Source organism: Nerophis lumbriciformis, linkage group LG02 (genome assembly GCF_033978685.3).
Source record: "Nerophis lumbriciformis linkage group LG02, RoL_Nlum_v2.1, whole genome shotgun sequence".
Taxonomy (NCBI): Eukaryota; Metazoa; Chordata; class Actinopteri; order Syngnathiformes; family Syngnathidae; genus Nerophis; species Nerophis lumbriciformis.
Genome location: NC_084549.2, coordinates 16,485,001 through 16,503,292, shown reverse-complemented (window position 1 = coordinate 16,503,292; position 18,292 = coordinate 16,485,001). Strand labels below are relative to the sequence as shown.

The 18,292-nt window shown below is 39.7% G+C and overlaps 1 protein-coding gene across 3 annotated transcripts in view; it reads right to left on the bottom strand.

Moving 5' to 3' along the window:
• Positions 1-18,292, bottom strand: part of slit1a (slit homolog 1a (Drosophila)) — a 298,698-nt gene that overhangs the window by 27,202 nt on the left and 253,204 nt on the right. For all 3 annotated transcript variants that reach the window (XM_061947175.1, XM_061947254.1, XM_061947335.2), the window contains 3 exons: positions 14,019-14,087; positions 10,713-10,784; positions 10,566-10,637 (listed from right to left, as the gene is read on the bottom strand). In XM_061947175.1, the coding sequence (XP_061803159.1) occupies positions 10,566-10,637; positions 10,713-10,784; positions 14,019-14,087 (213 nt within the window). The remainder of the gene's footprint in view (positions 1-10,565; positions 10,638-10,712; positions 10,785-14,018; positions 14,088-18,292) is intronic.

Genomic DNA, 18,292 nt, shown 5'->3' with positions numbered 1-18,292 from the left:
CCCGATCCTGATATGCCACGCCCTGGCGCTGTCTCGGCTCCCCCCCCCCCCCCCTCTTTAATCCCCCACACCTAACACCCAGCGGGCCAATTAAGCGGTGTATTAATAGGCAGCTAAAAAGGCCAAACTTCATAGCCTAAACACAGAGCCTGTGTTGTGTTTGAAGCGTTAATGATTCTTCTGGTCTTTACTGCCGTGTAAAGGCAAAAGGTGCAGCTCCATTAAGGCGTCTGGTGCGCCTCGGAACTTTCCAACTTTGAACCCGCAACCTGCAAAAGTCCAAACTATTAAAAGCGGAGCTCATTATCGCTTTGGTTTTGTGGCCCCGACCGAGGCAAGCAAGAAAAGCGACGCTCGGTTGAAGGTAGAGATGTCCGATAATGCCGATATTCCGATATTGTCCAACTCTTTATTACCGATTCCGATATCAACCGATACCGATATATACAGTCGTGGAATTAGCACATTATTATGCCTAATTTTGTTGTGATGCCCCGCTGGATGCATTAAACAATGTAACGAGGTTTTCCAAAATAAATCAACTCAAGTTATGGAAAAAAATGCCAACATGGCACTGCCATATTCATTATTGAAGTCAGGGTAAGGGGGTGTATATTGTAGCGTCCCGGAAGAGTTAGTACTGCAAGGGGTTCTGGGTATTTGTTCTGTTGTGTTTATGTTGTGTTACGGTGCGGATGTTCTCCCGAAATGTGTTTGTCATTCTTGTTTGGTGTGGGTTCACAGTGTGGCGCATATTTGTAACAGTGTTAAAGGGGAACATTATCACCAGACCTATGTAAGCGTCAATATATACCTTGATGTTGCAGAAAAAAGACCATATATTTTTTTAACCGATTTCCGAACTCTAAATGGGTGAATTTTGGCGAATTAAACGCCTTTCTAATATTTGCTCTTGGAACGATGACGTCACAACGTGACGTCCCATCGGGAAGCAATCCGCCATTTTCTCCAACACCGAGTCAAATCAGCTCTGTTATTTTCCGTTTTTTCGACTGTTTTCCGTACCTTGGAGACATCATGCCTCGTCGGTGTGTTGTCGGAGGGTGTAACAACACGAACAGGGACGGATTCAAGTTGCACCAGTGGCCCAAAGATGCGAAAGTGGCAAGAAATTGGACGAAATTTGTTCGAAATACGAGGGTGTGGGGAAAGCCGACGAAAATGGTCAGTCGTTTGTTCCGCTCACTTTACCGACGAAAGCTATGCTACGACAGAGATGGCAAGAATGTGTGTATATCCTGCGACACTCAAAGCAGATGCATTTCCAACGATAAAGTCAAAGAAATCTGCCGCCAGACCCCCATTGAATCTGCCGGAGTGTGTGAGCTATTCAGGGACAAAGTACCTCGGTAGCACGGCAAGCAATGGCGGCAGTTTGTTCCCGCAGACGAGCGAGCTAAACCCCCTGGATGTCTTGGCTCACACCGTCCCTTATGCCACCGAAGATGATCAAGAGAAGAATATCGACCCTAGCTTCCCTGGCCTGCTGACATCAACTCCAAAACTGGACAGATCAGCTTTCAGGAAAAGAGAGCAGATGACGGTATGTCTACAGAATATATTAATTGATGAAAACTTTATTCATTACTCGCGGTTTTACGTAAATTATTATACATAAACTGTGTTTACCAATAATTTAGCTTAAAAACATTACAACACTTAAAAACAAACACATACCAATCGTTGGTTAAAAGGCGATCGCCGAATTCGTCCTCGCTTTCTCCCGTGTCGCTGGCTGTCGTGTCGTTTTCATCGGTTTCGCTTGCATACGGTTCAAACCGATATGGCTCAATAGCTTCAGTTTCTTCTTCAATTTCGCTTAAGCCGCTGAAATCCGAGTCTGAATCCGAGCTAATGTCGCTATACCTTGCTGTTCTATCCGCCATGTTTGTTTGTATTGGCATCACTATGTGACGTCACAGGAAAATGGACGAGTTTATATAACGATAGTTAAAATCAGGCACTTTGAAGCTTTTTTTAGGGATATTGCGTGATGGGTAAAATTTTGAAAAAATAAAATAAGCCACTGGGAACTGACTTTTAATGGTTTTAACCATTCTGAAATTGTGATAATGTTCCCCTTTAAAGTTGTTTATACGGCCACCTTCAGTGGGACCTGTATGGCTGTTGACCAAATATGAATTGCATTCACTTGTGTGTGTGAAAAGCCGTAGATATTATGTGACTGGGCCGGCACGCAAAGGCAGTGCCTTTAAGGTTTATTGGCGCTCTGTACTTCTCCCTACGTCCGTGTACACAGCGGCGTTTTAAAAAGTCATACATTTTACTTTTTGAAACCGATAATTTACGATATTACATTATAAAGCATTTGTCGGCCGATAAAATCGGCAGCCCGATATTATCAGACATCTCTAGTTGAAGGCGTCCGATTGGTCGGGTGGGATTTTAAAGGGGATCTACACTTTTTTGGAATTGTGCCTATCATTCACAATCCCCATGTAAGACAAGCATTTTTCTTTTTTTTTTAAAATGTATTTTACTTATAAACATCTCGTTTGGAGGAAGTATGAAGGAAGGGAGGTTTGTTTTATAAATATCTACATCATGCCTTCATGGACTGACTTTACATTTTCAGGAGTTATGGGATCCCAAATACAAAAACAGGATCCAATAGGTTAAAAAAAAAAGAAGGTGGTTTTGCATAAAAGGTCCCATTTAAGATACTAAGAAACGCAGTGCCTTTGCCACAATGGAGGGGCTCCACACTGTGGATGGAAATACACAAATAGTTGCTAGCTGCTTGTCAGCCGGGGGACTCAAATCAAATACAGTATTGGCCAGTTTGTGAATAGCATCAAAAATATTTCGCAAGGGCGATCACATACTTTTTTAACGAAGATCGGCCGAAACTGATCAATCGACATATACCTACTACAGAATAAAACAATTATAAAAATGTTTTCACCCCTAAAGCACCAAATTAAAAAAACATGTGTTTTTTCGGCATGTTATGTGCTACTATAGCTGTAAGGCTGTATGTGTGTGGCTTGCATTTGGGGGGTGATGTGTGTGTGTGTGTGTGTGGGGGGGGGGGGGGTTTGTTCACATGGCGTCACACAGGCAACATTATAGAAGTGAGGCCGGCGTGAGTGAGCAAGAGCAGGAGTAACGGACGGCGCTTCATTAGGGGATCAAAGCCAAGGCGAGCGAGGCGACATCAAGCTAATGATCGCCATGCTTGGCTCTCGTTGCGCGCTAAAAGGCCTCTCAGGCTTTGTGTGCAGTAATGATGGGGGGGTGGGGCTTTAGTCACATCCCCCTGTAAAAAAATGCTTTGTTGAAGCTTTGTTGTCACTAGTAAAAAAAAAAGAAGAAAAAAGTGTGCCTGCTATGAGCACGCATGGGAGGCTGATGAGTCTACGCATAGGATGCGCACACACACACACACACACACACACACACACACACACACACACACACACACACACACACACACACACACACACACAGGTTATCATTTGAAATGGGGACCAAGTTTTTGATCGTCACTTGTGGGGACCACCCTTTCTACAGGTTGTGGAGGCATAACATATTTTTTTAGTAAAATGTCCACTGCCCAGTTAGCTCATACACGTCTTTAAATCTCTGGATTGATGAAGTAATGTGCTGATCATTCTTACTGGGGACCCTGGGGAAAAAAAGAGTTAATATGGTTCATGGGGACCAAATTTAAATCATTTTGCATAGTTCACACAAATTTGTACGTGACTACTGAGGACCATTAAAAAAAAAAAAAGTTCAAATTAAATATGACGTGATCCTCAGAATACAGCACTACAGCTGTCCTCTTATAGGAAGTTTCACCACTTTAATGTTAAAGAAAATCCTGCATCTTCTGTGACATTACTGAAAACTGCTATTTAGTAGAGATGTAATCGGCCGATAAATGCTTTAAAATGTAATGTCGGAAATTATCGGTATCGTTTTTTTTTATTATCAGTATCGATTTTTTAAATTGTATTATTATTTATTTTTTATTAAATCAACATAAAAAACACAAGATACACTTACAATTAGTGCACCAACCCCCCAAAAAACCCTCCCCCATTTACTACACTCATTCACACTCATTCACACAAAAGGATTGTTTCTTTCTGTTATTAATATTCTGGTTCCTACATTATATATCAATATATATCAATACAGTCTGCAAGGGATACAGTCCGTAAGCACACATGATTGTGTGGTCCACTAATAGTACTAACCTTTAACAGTTAATTTTACTCATTTTCATTAATTACTAGTTTTTATGTAACTGTTTTTATATTGTTTTACTTTCTTTTTTATTCAAGAAAATGGTTTTAATTTATTTTATTATTATTTTTTTAAAAGGACCTTATCTTCACCATACCTGGTTGTCCAAATTAGGCATAACAATGTGTTAATTCCACGACTGTATATATCGGTATCGGTTGATATCGATATCGGTTGATATCGGTATCGGTAATTAAAGAGTTGGACAATATCGGAATATCGGCAAAAAGCCATTATCGGACATCCCTAATTTAAACTTTTATTTTTACTTTTCATTTTTAACAACATTGAACATAAAGAACATAAAAAAATATTCTAAAATGATAAAAAATCACTTAGGCATCTTCAGAATGGATCTGACTATCGTTTAAAAAGGTTTCCCTTTAGGGGACCTGTTGTTTTTTTTGTCCCCATACCGTCAGAGGTCCCCTAAAGGCATACTTGCCAACCCTCCCGGATTTTCCGGGAGACTCCCGAAATTCAGCGCCTCTCCCGAAAACCTCCCGGGACAAATTTTCTCCCGAAAATCTCCCGATATTCAGGCACACAATATAAACAGCGTACCTGCCCAATGACGTTATAACTGTAGAATGATCAAGGGCGAGTTCTTGGTTCCTTATGTGGGTTTATTGTTAGGCAGTTTCATTAATGTCCTCCCAGTGCGGTAACAACACACAACAACAGCAGTCACGTTTTGGTCTATCGTAAAGCAGTTCGTCTGTGTTGTTGTGACACTCTTAAACAGGACAATACTGCCATCTAGTGCATTTGATGAAAGCACTTTTTGCGTGCCACACAGCAATGCATCATCAGAGAGGGCGTTCAGCATGGTTAGAAAAATAGTGACAAATAGAACAAGGATGGACAATTCAACCCTTAACTCAACAATGAGTAGATGAGTGTTATGTGTGTGTATATGTGTAAATAAATGAACACTGAAATTCAAGTATTTCATTTATATATATATATATATATATATATATATATATATATATATATATATATATATATATATATATATATATATATATATATATATATATAAGAGGGGAGGAGTATATTTACAGCTAGAATTCACCAAGTCAAGTATTTCATATATATATATATATATATATAAGTCAAGTATTTCACATATATATATATATATATATATATATATATATATATATATATATATATATATATAAGTCAAGTATTTCACATATATATATATATATATATATATATATATATATATATATATATATATATATATATATATATATATATATATATATAAGAAATACTTGACTTTCAGTGAATTCTAGCTATATATATATTTATTTTATTATATATATATATATATATATATATATATATATATAAAATAAATACTTGAATTTCAGTGTTCATTTATTTACACATATACACACACATAACACTCATCTACTCATTGTTGAGTTAAGGGTTGAATTGTCCATCCTTGTTCTATTCTCTGTCACTATTTTTCCACCCATGCTGAACACCCTTTCGCAGGTACCCAGAAAGGTTACCACCAAAAAAACGGAATCTCTGAAGACAGTATAAAAATCTGTGTTAAAGGTGTACAAATACTGTTTGTATAATAAGCATGTTATTTTTTTTACAAATGAGGGTTAAGAGTTCAGTTCTAAAAAAAAAAAGAAAAGAATGTGGCTTAAGTACAGTTTTTTAATTGAGCTGCTGCATTTTTTGGTTGGGTTGTTTATTTATTTGGAGTAACTTCTATACATTTCTAAAAGAGGAGGAATGTAATAGTGATCTATGTTTGTCTGTTGCCATCTCCTGGTGAATGTTGGCTATAGCGTACTGGGGTTACTTTTTGGTTGGCCAACGATTTACGCGGTGTTGCGCACCTGACGTCACTCAGGTCCGCATGGAGCTGGAGGGGGCGTGGCTTCCAGCTCCGCCTGAATTTCGGGAGATTTTCGGGAGAAAATTTGTCCCGGGAGGTTTTCGGGAGAGGCGCTGAATTTCGGGAGTCTCCCGGAAAATCCGGGAGGGTCGGCAAGTATGATCCTAGCTGTAAATATACTCCTCCCCTCTTAACCACGCCCCCAACCACGTCCCCTCCCCTTCCCCCACACCCCACCTCCCGAAATCGGAGGTCTCAAGGTTGGCTAGTATGCCTAAAGGTGACTGTGTAAACAGAGCGATGTCCCCATTAAGTAAGCATTGCCAGATCACACACACACACACACACACACACACACACACACACACACACACACACACACACACACACACACACACACACACACACACACACACACGTCTGAGTCTCCGCCACGTCTGGCTGCTGCGAGCGAAGCCGTAGACTGGAGTCAGAGCGCGGGGCCTGTGGCTGATGTGTGTTTGGCCGCAGCTCCCAAACCTCATCATGGATGTGTCGCACACGTTTATATCCAACATCTCAGTTACTGAGCAGACTGGCGGAGGCCACGGTCACTGAGAGTGCACAATCAAAGCCGGCCCGGCACAGTCCGAGTCAGAACGGTCGGGCGAGGGGTGAACATTCTCCCGTAATCAGTGTCAGGGTGAATGTGCTCAGGGTGGCCCGTCGGGGCAGAGAGTGAGGTGTGGGCTTTTGGGGTCGCGCCGCTGCCACTTACCCTGAGAAAATGGGCCAATGGTTGTTTGTGTGCACGTTCAGAAGCTGTCAGAACTGTTTAGGGCGCTCACTCCTCTGCAGTCCATCAAACATTCTCAGCATCTGTCGGCCTCCTCTCTGTTGTCATTGCACAACTCGTCTCTCAAAATAACTTTTTTTGTTCTATTTAGGACTTTTTTTTTCTCTTCAAATCGCTTCTCTTTGATAAAGACAATGAAACAAAACTACTACAGTAATCTCTCGTTTAACGATGTTGATTGGTTAAAGTTAAAGTACAACTGTGGGGAAATTACTCTCTGCATTTGACCCATCCCCATGTTTCACCCCCTGGGAGGTGAGGGGAGCAGTGAGCAGCGGAGGTGGCCATGCTCGGGAATCATTTTGGTGATTTAACCCCTACTTCCATCCTTTGATGCTGAGTGCCAAGCAGGGAGGTAATCGGTCCCATTTTTATAGTCTTTGGTATGATGGTTTGGTTTGAACTCACGACCTACCGATCTCAGGGCAGACACTCTAAGAATCCATCCATCCATCCATTTTCCCTCAAAAAGTGACATCAGTGTGTAAAAGATATCACCACATGGGCTCAGGATGACTTCAGAAAACCACTGTCAGTAACTACAGTTGGTCGCTACATCTGTAAGTGCAAGTTAAAACTCTAGTATGCGAAAACCACTGTCAGTAACTACAGTTGGTCGCTACATCTGTAAGTGCAAGTTAAAACTCCACTATGCAAAGCGAAAGCCATTTATCAACAACACCCAGAAACGCTGGGCCTGAGCTCATCTAAGATGGACCGATGCAAAGTGGAAAAGTGTTCCGTGGTCCGACGAGTCCACATTTCAAGTTGTTTTTGGAAACTGTGGACATCGTGTCCTCCGGACCAAAGAGGAAAAGAACCATCCGGATTGTTCTAAGCGCAAAGTTGAAAAGTCAGCATCTGTGATGGTACGGGGGGTTGTTAGTGCCCAAGGCATGGGTAACTTACACATCTGTGAAGGCACCATTAATGCTGAAAGGTACATACAGGTTTTGGAGCAACATATGTTGCCATCCAAGCAACGTTACCATGGACGCCCCTGCTTATTTCAGCAAGAATTAAGCAGGGGGTGCTGGAGCCTATCTCCATATTTTAGTGTTGCCAATCACCTATTTTGGAGGTGGGAGGAAGCCGGAGTACCCGGAGGGAACCTTCGCAGTCACGGGGAGAACATGCAAACTCCACACAGAAAGATCCCCAGCCCAGGATCGAACCCAGGACCTTCGTATTGTGAGGCACACGTAGACTAATCCCTGTTCCACCGTGCTGCCCATAAATAGGAATCGTTAACAGTAAATCAAATATTTTCATAGCTAGAGCATAAAGAAACCTGTTTACGTTCTTCTAGATACATTTTTGAACATTATGAGAATACTTTAGACTTAGACTTAGACAAACTTTATTGATCCACAAGGGAAATTGTTACACTCAGTAGCTCAGTTACAAAGGATGGAAAGGATAATGCAGGTAGAAAGTAGACTAAAAATATACCATCCATCCATCCATTTCCTACCGCTTGTCCCTTTCGGGGTTGAGGGGGGTGCTGGAGCCTATCTCCATAGTAGCAATATAAAATATAACATACCGTATTTTTCACACTATAAGTCGCAGTTTTTTTCATAGTTTGGCCGGGCTCCAGTGCGACTTAAATATGTTTTTTTCCTTTTTTATTATGCATTTTCGGCAGGTGCGACTTATACTCTGGTGCGGGTTATACTCCGAAAAATACGGTATATATAATATTTACATATTATATATACAGTATATAACGTATACAGTATTATTATATTATTATATATTTAACTCAGCAGCTGATATTGACAGTAAAAAGTCATTCTCGCAATTGTTGGATATGAATTCAAACCATAACCAACCGTGCATCAATATAGCTCTTGTCTCAAAATAGGTGTACTGTCACAACCTGTCACATCACGCCGTGACTTATTTGGAGTTTTTTGGTGTTTTCCTGTGTGTAGTGTTTTAGTTCTCATCTTGTGCTCCTATTTTGTTGTTGATTGTCATGCCATGTACGGATGTACTTTGTGGACGCTGTCTGCTGCTCCACACGCTGTAAGTCTTTGCTGTCGTCCAGCAGTCTGTTTTTGTTTACTTTGCAGCCAGTTCAGTTTTAGCCTGGTTTTGCATAGCCATTCCAAAGCTTCAATGCTTTTTCTTAGCGGCACTCACCTTTTGTTTATTTTTGGTTTAAGCGTTAGATACCTTTTTACCTCCCGCTGTCATCTGCATATTATGATTGCAACAAACCATGTTCCCGACATCCACAAAGCAATTAGCTACCTGCTGCCACCTACTGATATGTAAGAGTATTACACGGTTACTGTGCCGATCTCTAGTCAACACAGACACTCAACAACGGCACATTTGCGGATTATAATTACTGGTGTTCAAAAAATATTTTTAACCCAATTAGGTGAAATTACAAAATCTACCACGGCACACCAGACAATAACTCATGGTACACTAGTGTGCCGCGGCACAGTGGTTGAAAAACACTGCTCTAAATAACATTTTCATTTCATTATTATTGATTTATGGTGTACAATTTAGTGTAATAATAACGATAATAATAATAATAATAATAATGGTAATAATTAGAGATGTCCGATAATAGCGGCAGTCCGATAAATGCTTTAAAATGTGATATCGGAAATTATCGGTATCGGTTTCAAAATTATCGGTATCGGTTTCAAAAAGTAAAATGTATGACTTTTTAAAACGCCGCTGTAGGGAGAAGTACAGAGCGCCAATAAACCTTAAAGGCACTGCCTTTGCGTGCCGGCCCAATCACATAATATCTACGGATTTTCACACACACAAGTGAATGCAATGCAATAGCCATACAAGTCACACAGAGGGTGGCCGTATAAACAACTTTAACACTGTTACAAATATGCGCCACACTGTGAACCCACACCAAACAAGAAAGACAAACACATTTCGGGAGAACATCCGCACAGTAACACAACATAAACACAAGAGAACAAATACCCAGAACCCCTTGCAGCACTAACTCTTCCGGGACGCTACAATATACACCCCCCGCTACCCCTACCCCCCAACCTCAACCCCGCCCACCCCAACCTCCTCATGCTCTCTTAGGGAGAGCATGTCCCAGATTCCAAGCTGCTGTTTTGAGGCATGTTAAACAAAATAATGCACTTTGTGACTTCAATAATAAATATGGCAGTGCCATGTTGGCATTTTTTTCCATAACTTGAGTTGATTTATTTTGGAAAACCTTGTTACATTGTTTAATGCATCCAGCGGGGCATCACAACACAATTAGGCATAATAATGTGTTAATTCCACGACTGTATATATCGGTATCGGTTGATATCGGAGTCGGTAATTAAGAGTTGGACAATATCGGAATATCGGATATCGGCAAAAAAGCCATTATCGGACATCTTTAGTAATAATAATAATAATTCCATGATTTGTTATGGTTTTTTTATGTCCATATTTGGATTAGCACGAGTCAAACAGGTTCTTCGGTGGTGCGCGTCAACGTTTTTCCCATTTCAATAATAAAGAATAACCATTTTTGTTCCGTTTTCAAAGAGACAATGACAAACTCACAGCAGGCGGAGGGAGTGCAGTCCGCTGAAGGCCATCTTGGGAATGCAGCGCAAAGAGTTGTAGCTCAGGATTCTGCAAGGCAAGAATCAATCATGCGTGGAACGTCAGCATGCATGTTCCTTCACTGCAGTCAAAGACTGCACTCACAAGGTGGTGAGCTGGCTCATGTTGGCAAAAGAAGAGTTGGTCAGAGAGTTGATCTTGTTGTTGCTTAGATCCCTGGAAGAAAAGCAGGTGTGAGCTGGCTGCTTGTGCACTGCAAAAACTGAAATCTAAGTAAGATTAAATATCTCAAATAAGGGTGATATTTGCTTATTTTCTGTCTGATAAGATAATTCTTCTCACTAAGCAGATTTTATGTTAGAGTGTTTTACTTGTTTTAAGGGTTTTGGTCCTAAATGATCTCAGTAAGATATTACAGCTTGTTGCTGAGATTTGATGACCCATATTGAGTAAAACATGCTTGAAACTAGAATATCAACTGTTGCAAAGCTGTGTCATCAACACTCACAAGTACAAAACTACTTTTTTAAAGTAATAATTTCTTATTTCAAGCATGAAAAAAAATAAATCATGATTTTGACACAACTGTGTCTCATAATTAAAACAGATGACAGCCAAATGGACTTTGCTGTTTTATTTTCAATGAAACAATAGAAGATACATACCGTACTTATATAGTAGTACAGTTGGCACAGTACAGAAAACTGACAGTTAATATTTAAACATTTTACATTTCAAACAATTTTGAACAGAAATAGTTCATGCGCATTCAGATAAATTCCTCAAAATTACAATTAAACAAATTTTGGCCGGGGGCCGGGCTGTATATATGCGCACTAATATGATTTGCCTGAGCGGCTAGTGGACCCCGAGAGTAACAAGCGGTTTGCCTTGTTGCCTTTCTATTAAGAAAAATAAATTAGTTTTTAGTAGAGATGTCCGATAAATGTGTTGAAATGTAATATCGGAAATTATCGGTATCGTTTTTTTTAATTATCGGTATCGTTTTTATTTTATTTTTTTATTTTTTATTAAATCAACATAAAAACACAAGATACACTTACAATTAGTGCACCAACCCAATATTAATATTGTGGTTCCTACATTATATATCAATATATATCAATACAGTCTGCAAGGGATACAGTCCGTAAGCACACATGATTGTGCGTGCTGCTGGTCCACTAATAGTACTAACCTTTAACAGTTAATTTTACTCATTTTCATTAATTACTAGTTTCTATGTAACTTTTTATATTGTTTTACTTTCTTTTTTATTCAAGAAAATGTTTTTAATTTATTTATCTTATTTTATTTTATTAATAAAAAAAAAGAAGTACCTTATCTTCACCATACCTGGTTGTCCAAATTAGGCATAATAATGTGTTAATTCCACGACTGTATATATCGGTTGATATCGGTATCGGTAATTAAAGAGTTGGACAATATCGGAATATCGGATATCGGCAAAAAGCCATTATCAGACATCCCTAGTTTTTAGTATAAGTTTGCTGGTTTCAAGAAATGTAATGCCGAGCGCATATCATTATGTCAAGATAATAGCACTAGCATTTACTTAATTTAAGAATATTTTTCAACATATTGAGCAAAAAGGTCTCTTTTTTTCTACCAAGAAAAGTGCACTTGTTATTATTGAGAATATACTTATTTTAAGGTATTTTTGGGTTCATTCTGTACATATACATTCACTGTACAAACACATACTGTATACACATTCTGTACATATACAAGTACATATGCATACTTACACTCATGCACATAATCACGTTTCATCAAACATATATTAACGTTGTTGCCCTAGGGTAAACTGGGTATAACACAGGGCACACGGACAAAGCTTAACCTATTGTTACTATAACAATCTACAAGGCTAATGTAGGTTGCTTCTCTTTCTCCCCCCTCCATTTTTCTGCATTCTTTCGTATCTCAAGTTATCATTACGTACAACTGTATTGTTGATAATAAAGGTAAAGTATTGGTATTGTTCATTATCAATAGCGCTATTTCTATTGGTATTTGAATTGCTCCATTTGTAGTGTAATAATGATCATTGTCATTTCTGTATTATTTTTTATTTTCGCTAACTGTTTATTTGCTATTACTTTTACCATCATATTTGTACATGTCGTATTTTCTGATGTTGCTCTATTGTTGTTGTTGTTGTTGTTGTTGTTTGCTGTTGTTGTTTTTGTCTCTCTGTCTAATCCCCACAATTTCCCCCGCTGTCTTCTTTTTTTTTCTCTTTCTATCCCCTACTGCTCCGGCCCGGCTGCACTAAATGATATTATAAATACATTTAATAAAGTCAAATACAAATAGAGGCAACAAGAGAAGCATCCTACACTTCTCTTTTGTAAAGTAAATCTGAACAGCCGATATGGGCATCTACATCAACTATATGATTTGCCTGAGAAGCTGGACAGGACAAAAAAAAAAAAAAAAAAAAAAAAAGGAAAGATAATGGCACTAGCATTTACTTAATTTAAGAATATTTTTCAACATATTGAGCAAAAAGGTCTCTTTTTTTCTACCAAGAAAAGTGCACTTTTTATTAGCGAGAATATACTTATTTTAAGGTATTTTTGGGTTCATTGAGGTTAGCTAATTTTACTTGTTCTGGAAAGTAATAAATAATAAATATAACCTTAGAGGAAAAAAATAATTTAAAACATTTATATGCACGTACAACACTTAGAACTTTTAGCATATCAGTATGTGGAATTAAATTATGGAATGGATTAAGTAAAGAAGTTAAAAATTGTACTGATATGATCCAGTTTAAGAGGTTGTTCAAAATAATAGTGCTTACAGAGTACAAAGAAGAAGAATTATGAGAAATACTTTCAACCTTATTGAAAATAGGATATTCTTCATCTCAGTATGTTAATAATGACTGAATTAATTAATTAATTACATATTACAAAACTGTTGTATACTATCCATCCATCCATTTTCTACCGCTTATTCCCTTTTGGGGTCGCGGGGGGCGCTGGAGCCTATCTCAGCTACAATCGGGCGGAAGGCGGTGTACACCCTGGACAAGTCGCCACCTCATCGCATTGTATACTAATTCATAGATGTTATTTTATTATATAAAAAGGTCAGTAAATGATTCTATATATTTGTAAACGCTTTGAAGTGGGAAAGGGGTAGGATTAAATAAGCTTTGCTTCCTACTCCTTTTCGGGCATGATGTAAAATGAAATGATATGAAATTGTGTGATGTATTATGATGTAAGTGTGTTCATGTTCGAAATAAACTAAAGAAAGAAAGAAAGTCTTGACAAGCCCAATTTTCTTGTTCTATTGGCAGATAATTTAGTTCAAATAAAATACCCCTCATTTTTGTATTTTTTTTCTTCTTGTTTTTGAACACTGACTTTTTGTAGTGTGCGTCTTTTACGAGGCAGGACAAAGACGCGGACTTACACCAGCTGAAGAAACTTGAAGGAGGACAGTTCCTTCGGTACCACGCTGAACTGGTTCCCATCCAGATACCTGAAAAGGGAAAATAAATTCAGTCCAATGCATAATTCAACGCAAGATGCACTGAGAGAGAAATAACCCTGTCTGAGGTTTACTATCGCGGTTATTTATTAGCGCTAAAAAACTGTATTTCCTTCAAAAATGTTGCTATTGTTGGAAGGCAAAGTGGGTGCAGCTGCTCTAGAGGGGAAGTCTTGTCATTGAGATGACTTCGCTTAGTTTGCTTAAAAAACGTGTACACTTTGAAAAAGAGGCTAAACATTAGGGACGTCTTCGTTCTATCATGCGGTTCTTGGACGCAGCCCAGCAATGACATAGGTGAATGTTCCCATGCAGCCCACCGCCGTTGACATCATGCCTGCAAGGATGCAGACGCTTTACTGCCGGAGCAAAGTGCTCACAGAGGCCTGCCACCCTGACAAGTGGCTCATTTGGGGGCCCCGAGAGGACCTACGGGGGCCTTTCTCTTGCTATTTATTTTTTGTGACTGTACTGAAGAGTTGGAGATGAAGGGTCGGTGTGGGGGGGTTGGCTGGTTAGTTAGTTAGGGGCTTTGGGCTGCTGGGTAATGATAGGTAATGATGGTGCACAGGACACTTTGGATAATGACGGTGCAGCGAGCGCTCCAGATGACTACATGAAAGCCCAGAACAGAGGGGCCCCACCTGGTCACACCTGCTGGGACAATGACAGGTCTCAGACTTGCACTGTGTGTGCGTGTGTGTGTATGTGTGTGTGTGTGCAAGTGTGAAGCACTCAATGCAGTATTGGAAAGTTCCATTCCCTCCCCTTTCCATTGAAAAGCACTCATTAAAATGTCCTCTCGCTCCCCTATGCTCCCGTGGACAGGCTTTTGGCCCCGACGCAACTATGCGCACACACACACACGCGCACGCACACACACACGCTAACACACTGATGCTTGCTTGGCCCCGTTGTGAGAGAGTGACATCAGCGTGAGCCCCGAGGGCTGCAGGGAGAACATAAGAAGAATGTCTGAGAGAACAACTGGAGGGCTTCTTGGCCGCTTCTCCTCCAAATGATGTTTTCTTTTGTCTCTGCACAAAAAAAAATCGCTGTCCCTCCGAAGACATTACGTGTGCTAAATGCGCAAGTGTGGAAACACACATCTTAATTAAGCAATTAGTTAATCAGGGGTTGGATTTAGCCTGGCCTCGAATCTACACATCTTTTCTGTTCCACTGCACAAACTTACACAGAGACAATGAAACGGTGGTAACAAAAAAAAAACTTATTTTGACTAACAATTTATGTCTCCTTACTACAAAACTCAAAACCAGTGAAGTTGGCAAGTTGTGCATCTCGTAAATAAAAACAGATTACATTGATTCGTAAATCCTTTTCAACCTATATTAGAATAGAATAGAATAGAATGGACTTTATTGTCATTATATTTGCATATAACGAGATTAAGGACTCCAATTTAAGGTGCGGTAGTGGGAACAAATGTGGGGTAAAAATAAATGATACAATAGGTAATAAAGAAAAAACTAACAATTGAAATAAACAGACTACTATCCAATAAAAATAATAAGCAACCCTGTACAATATACAAAACACTCTAGAAATACAAAATACTGTACAATATACAGAACAAGACAAGAGTACCGGAGTAATAAATAACAATCAGTGTCGGACGTATTGCACTCGAAGGGTAATATTGCACAGTAGGGTATTAGGGTAGGATATTGTATAGGGGTGAATTATTATTATAAGTTAGAGTTCAAGATGGTGACAGCTCTGGGAAAGAAGCTGTCTCTGAGCCTATTTGTTCTGGCTCTGATGCACCTGTAGCGCCTGCCCGATGGTAGCAGGTCGAACAGGTGGAAGCCAGGGTGTGTGCTGTCCTTGGTGATGTTCTTTGCTCTGTTGAGGCAGCGGGAGTTGTGTAAATCCTTCAGGGAGGGGAGGGGGCAGCCGATGATTTTTTTGTGCAGACTTTATGACCCTCTGAATCGCCTGTTTGTCTGCTTCAGTGCAGCTGGCGTACCACACTGTTATGCAGTATTATTATGCTTGATATTCAATCGAATAGACTGCAAAGACAAGATACTTAACGTTCGAACTGGAATTTTTTTTTGTTTTTTTGGTGCAAATATTAGCTCATTTGGAATTTGATGCCTGCAATATGTTTAAAAAAAGCTGGCACAAGTGGCAAAAAAGAGTGACAAAATGTTGAGGAATGTTCATCAAATACTTATTTGGAACATCCCACAGGTGAAAAGGCTAATTGGGAACAGGTGGGTGCCATGATTGGGTATAAAAGCAGCTTCTACGAAATGCTCAGTCATTCACAAACAAGGATGGGGCGAGGGTCACAACTTTGTGAACAAATGACTGTATGTATACTGTATGTATGGTATGTCAAATTTGATTAAAAATAATGGTAAAAAATAGTGTTGCGTAGGCAGTCGAGGAACTTGATCAAGGATATCTGTATTACCGCTTTGAACCCTAGGACTTATAAAACAGCTAATATATGGATTTCTCTCCGCCAACGGCCATATTGATTTGTGTTCAACAGTTTTCATTAAACACGAGCAGAAACACTGAAATGTTTTGTTATTGTTTGTGGACGACTTCGCTCACTTCAGGTGTTGTGGGTTGAAAATGTACTTGCTGTTTTAATGCCTTGAACCGGAAGTAAAACCGTCCATAGCGTTTCTGCTCAAAAGGATTCTTCATTCATGACACGAAGCGGCGTTTGTGTGTTTTGTATGCTACGGTAGCATGTTGTACAAATCCAACCCATTGGGGTGACACAAATCTCACCCTTTGTAGTGTTTTAGTTTGGAACAAATAAACTTTAGTTTTGGAAAGTCAGGTCTGTTGGTGGATTTATTATCATTTTTAAGTATTATAGCTGTTGTCATGCCATATGGTGGAGACAACCTGACACAAGAACGCCCATTGGGGGTTTCAACGACCAATCACGTGTAGTTTTGCATACCAGATTTGATGTCGTACTTTAGATGGCTTACTTAGTTAGTTCTACGCAATCCGTAGCACGAGAATGCACATTTGTGGCCTCAGTTGGATGATATTGGCAAGGTGACCTCGTGGTTAGCATGTTGGTCCTCACACTCAGAGGGAAGAACAATTCAAATCACCTTATCCATCTCTTTGTGGAGTTTGCTTGTTCTCCTAGTTAGACTCATTGGAGACTCTAACAATGATCCATAGGTGTGCATGTGAGTGTGAATGCGTGTTCGTTTATATGTGCCCTGTGATGTGTGGGATTGGCTCCAGCTCACCTGGGACACTAATGAGGACAAACAGTATAGAAAATGGATGTATGGGTAGCCCTTGTCTAGCATCAGTGACCTCACAAATGTTCTCCAGAAGTGGAGCACTGTTTTGACCAACTTCACATTTTCTTCCAAATCCTGGTAACTGTCCCAATACTTGTGTTCATATATTGACATAAATCTATCCATCCATCCATTTTCTACCGCTTGTCCTGCGATCAAAAGTTTACATACACTTGTAAAGAACACAATGTCATGAATGTCTTGAGTTTCCAATAACCGATAATCTGACCACAGACCTTTCCTCCAGAAGGTCTTATCTTTGTCCATGTGATCATTTCTACAACTCTTAATTTTTGTTTCATCTGACCTCACATGGACAAAGTTAAGACCTTCTGGAGGAAAGTTCTGTGGTCGGATGAAACAAAAATTTAGCTGTTTGGCCACAATACCCAGCAATATGTTTGGAGGAGAAAAGGTGAGGCCAGCATGGTGGTGGTAGTATTATGCTCTGGGCCTGTTTTGCTGCCAGTGGAACTGGTGCTTTAAATGGGATAATGAAAAAGGAGGATTACCTCCAAATTATTCAGGACAACCTAAAATCATCAGCCCGGAGGTTGGGTCTTGGGCACAGTTGGGTGTTCTAACAGGACAATGATCCCAAACACACGTCAAAAGTGGTAAAGGAATGGCTAAATCAGGCTAGAATTAAGGTTTTAGAATGGCCTTCCCAAAGTCCTGACTTAAACGCGTGGACAATGCTGAAGAAACAAGTCCATGTCAGAAAACCAACACATTTAGCTGAACTGCACTGATTTTGTCGAGAGGAGTGGTCAAAAATTCAACTACAAGCTTGCCAGAAGCTTGTGGATGGCTACCAAAAGTGCCTTATTGCAGTGGAACTTGCCAAGGGACATGTAACCAAATATTAACATTGCTGTATGTATA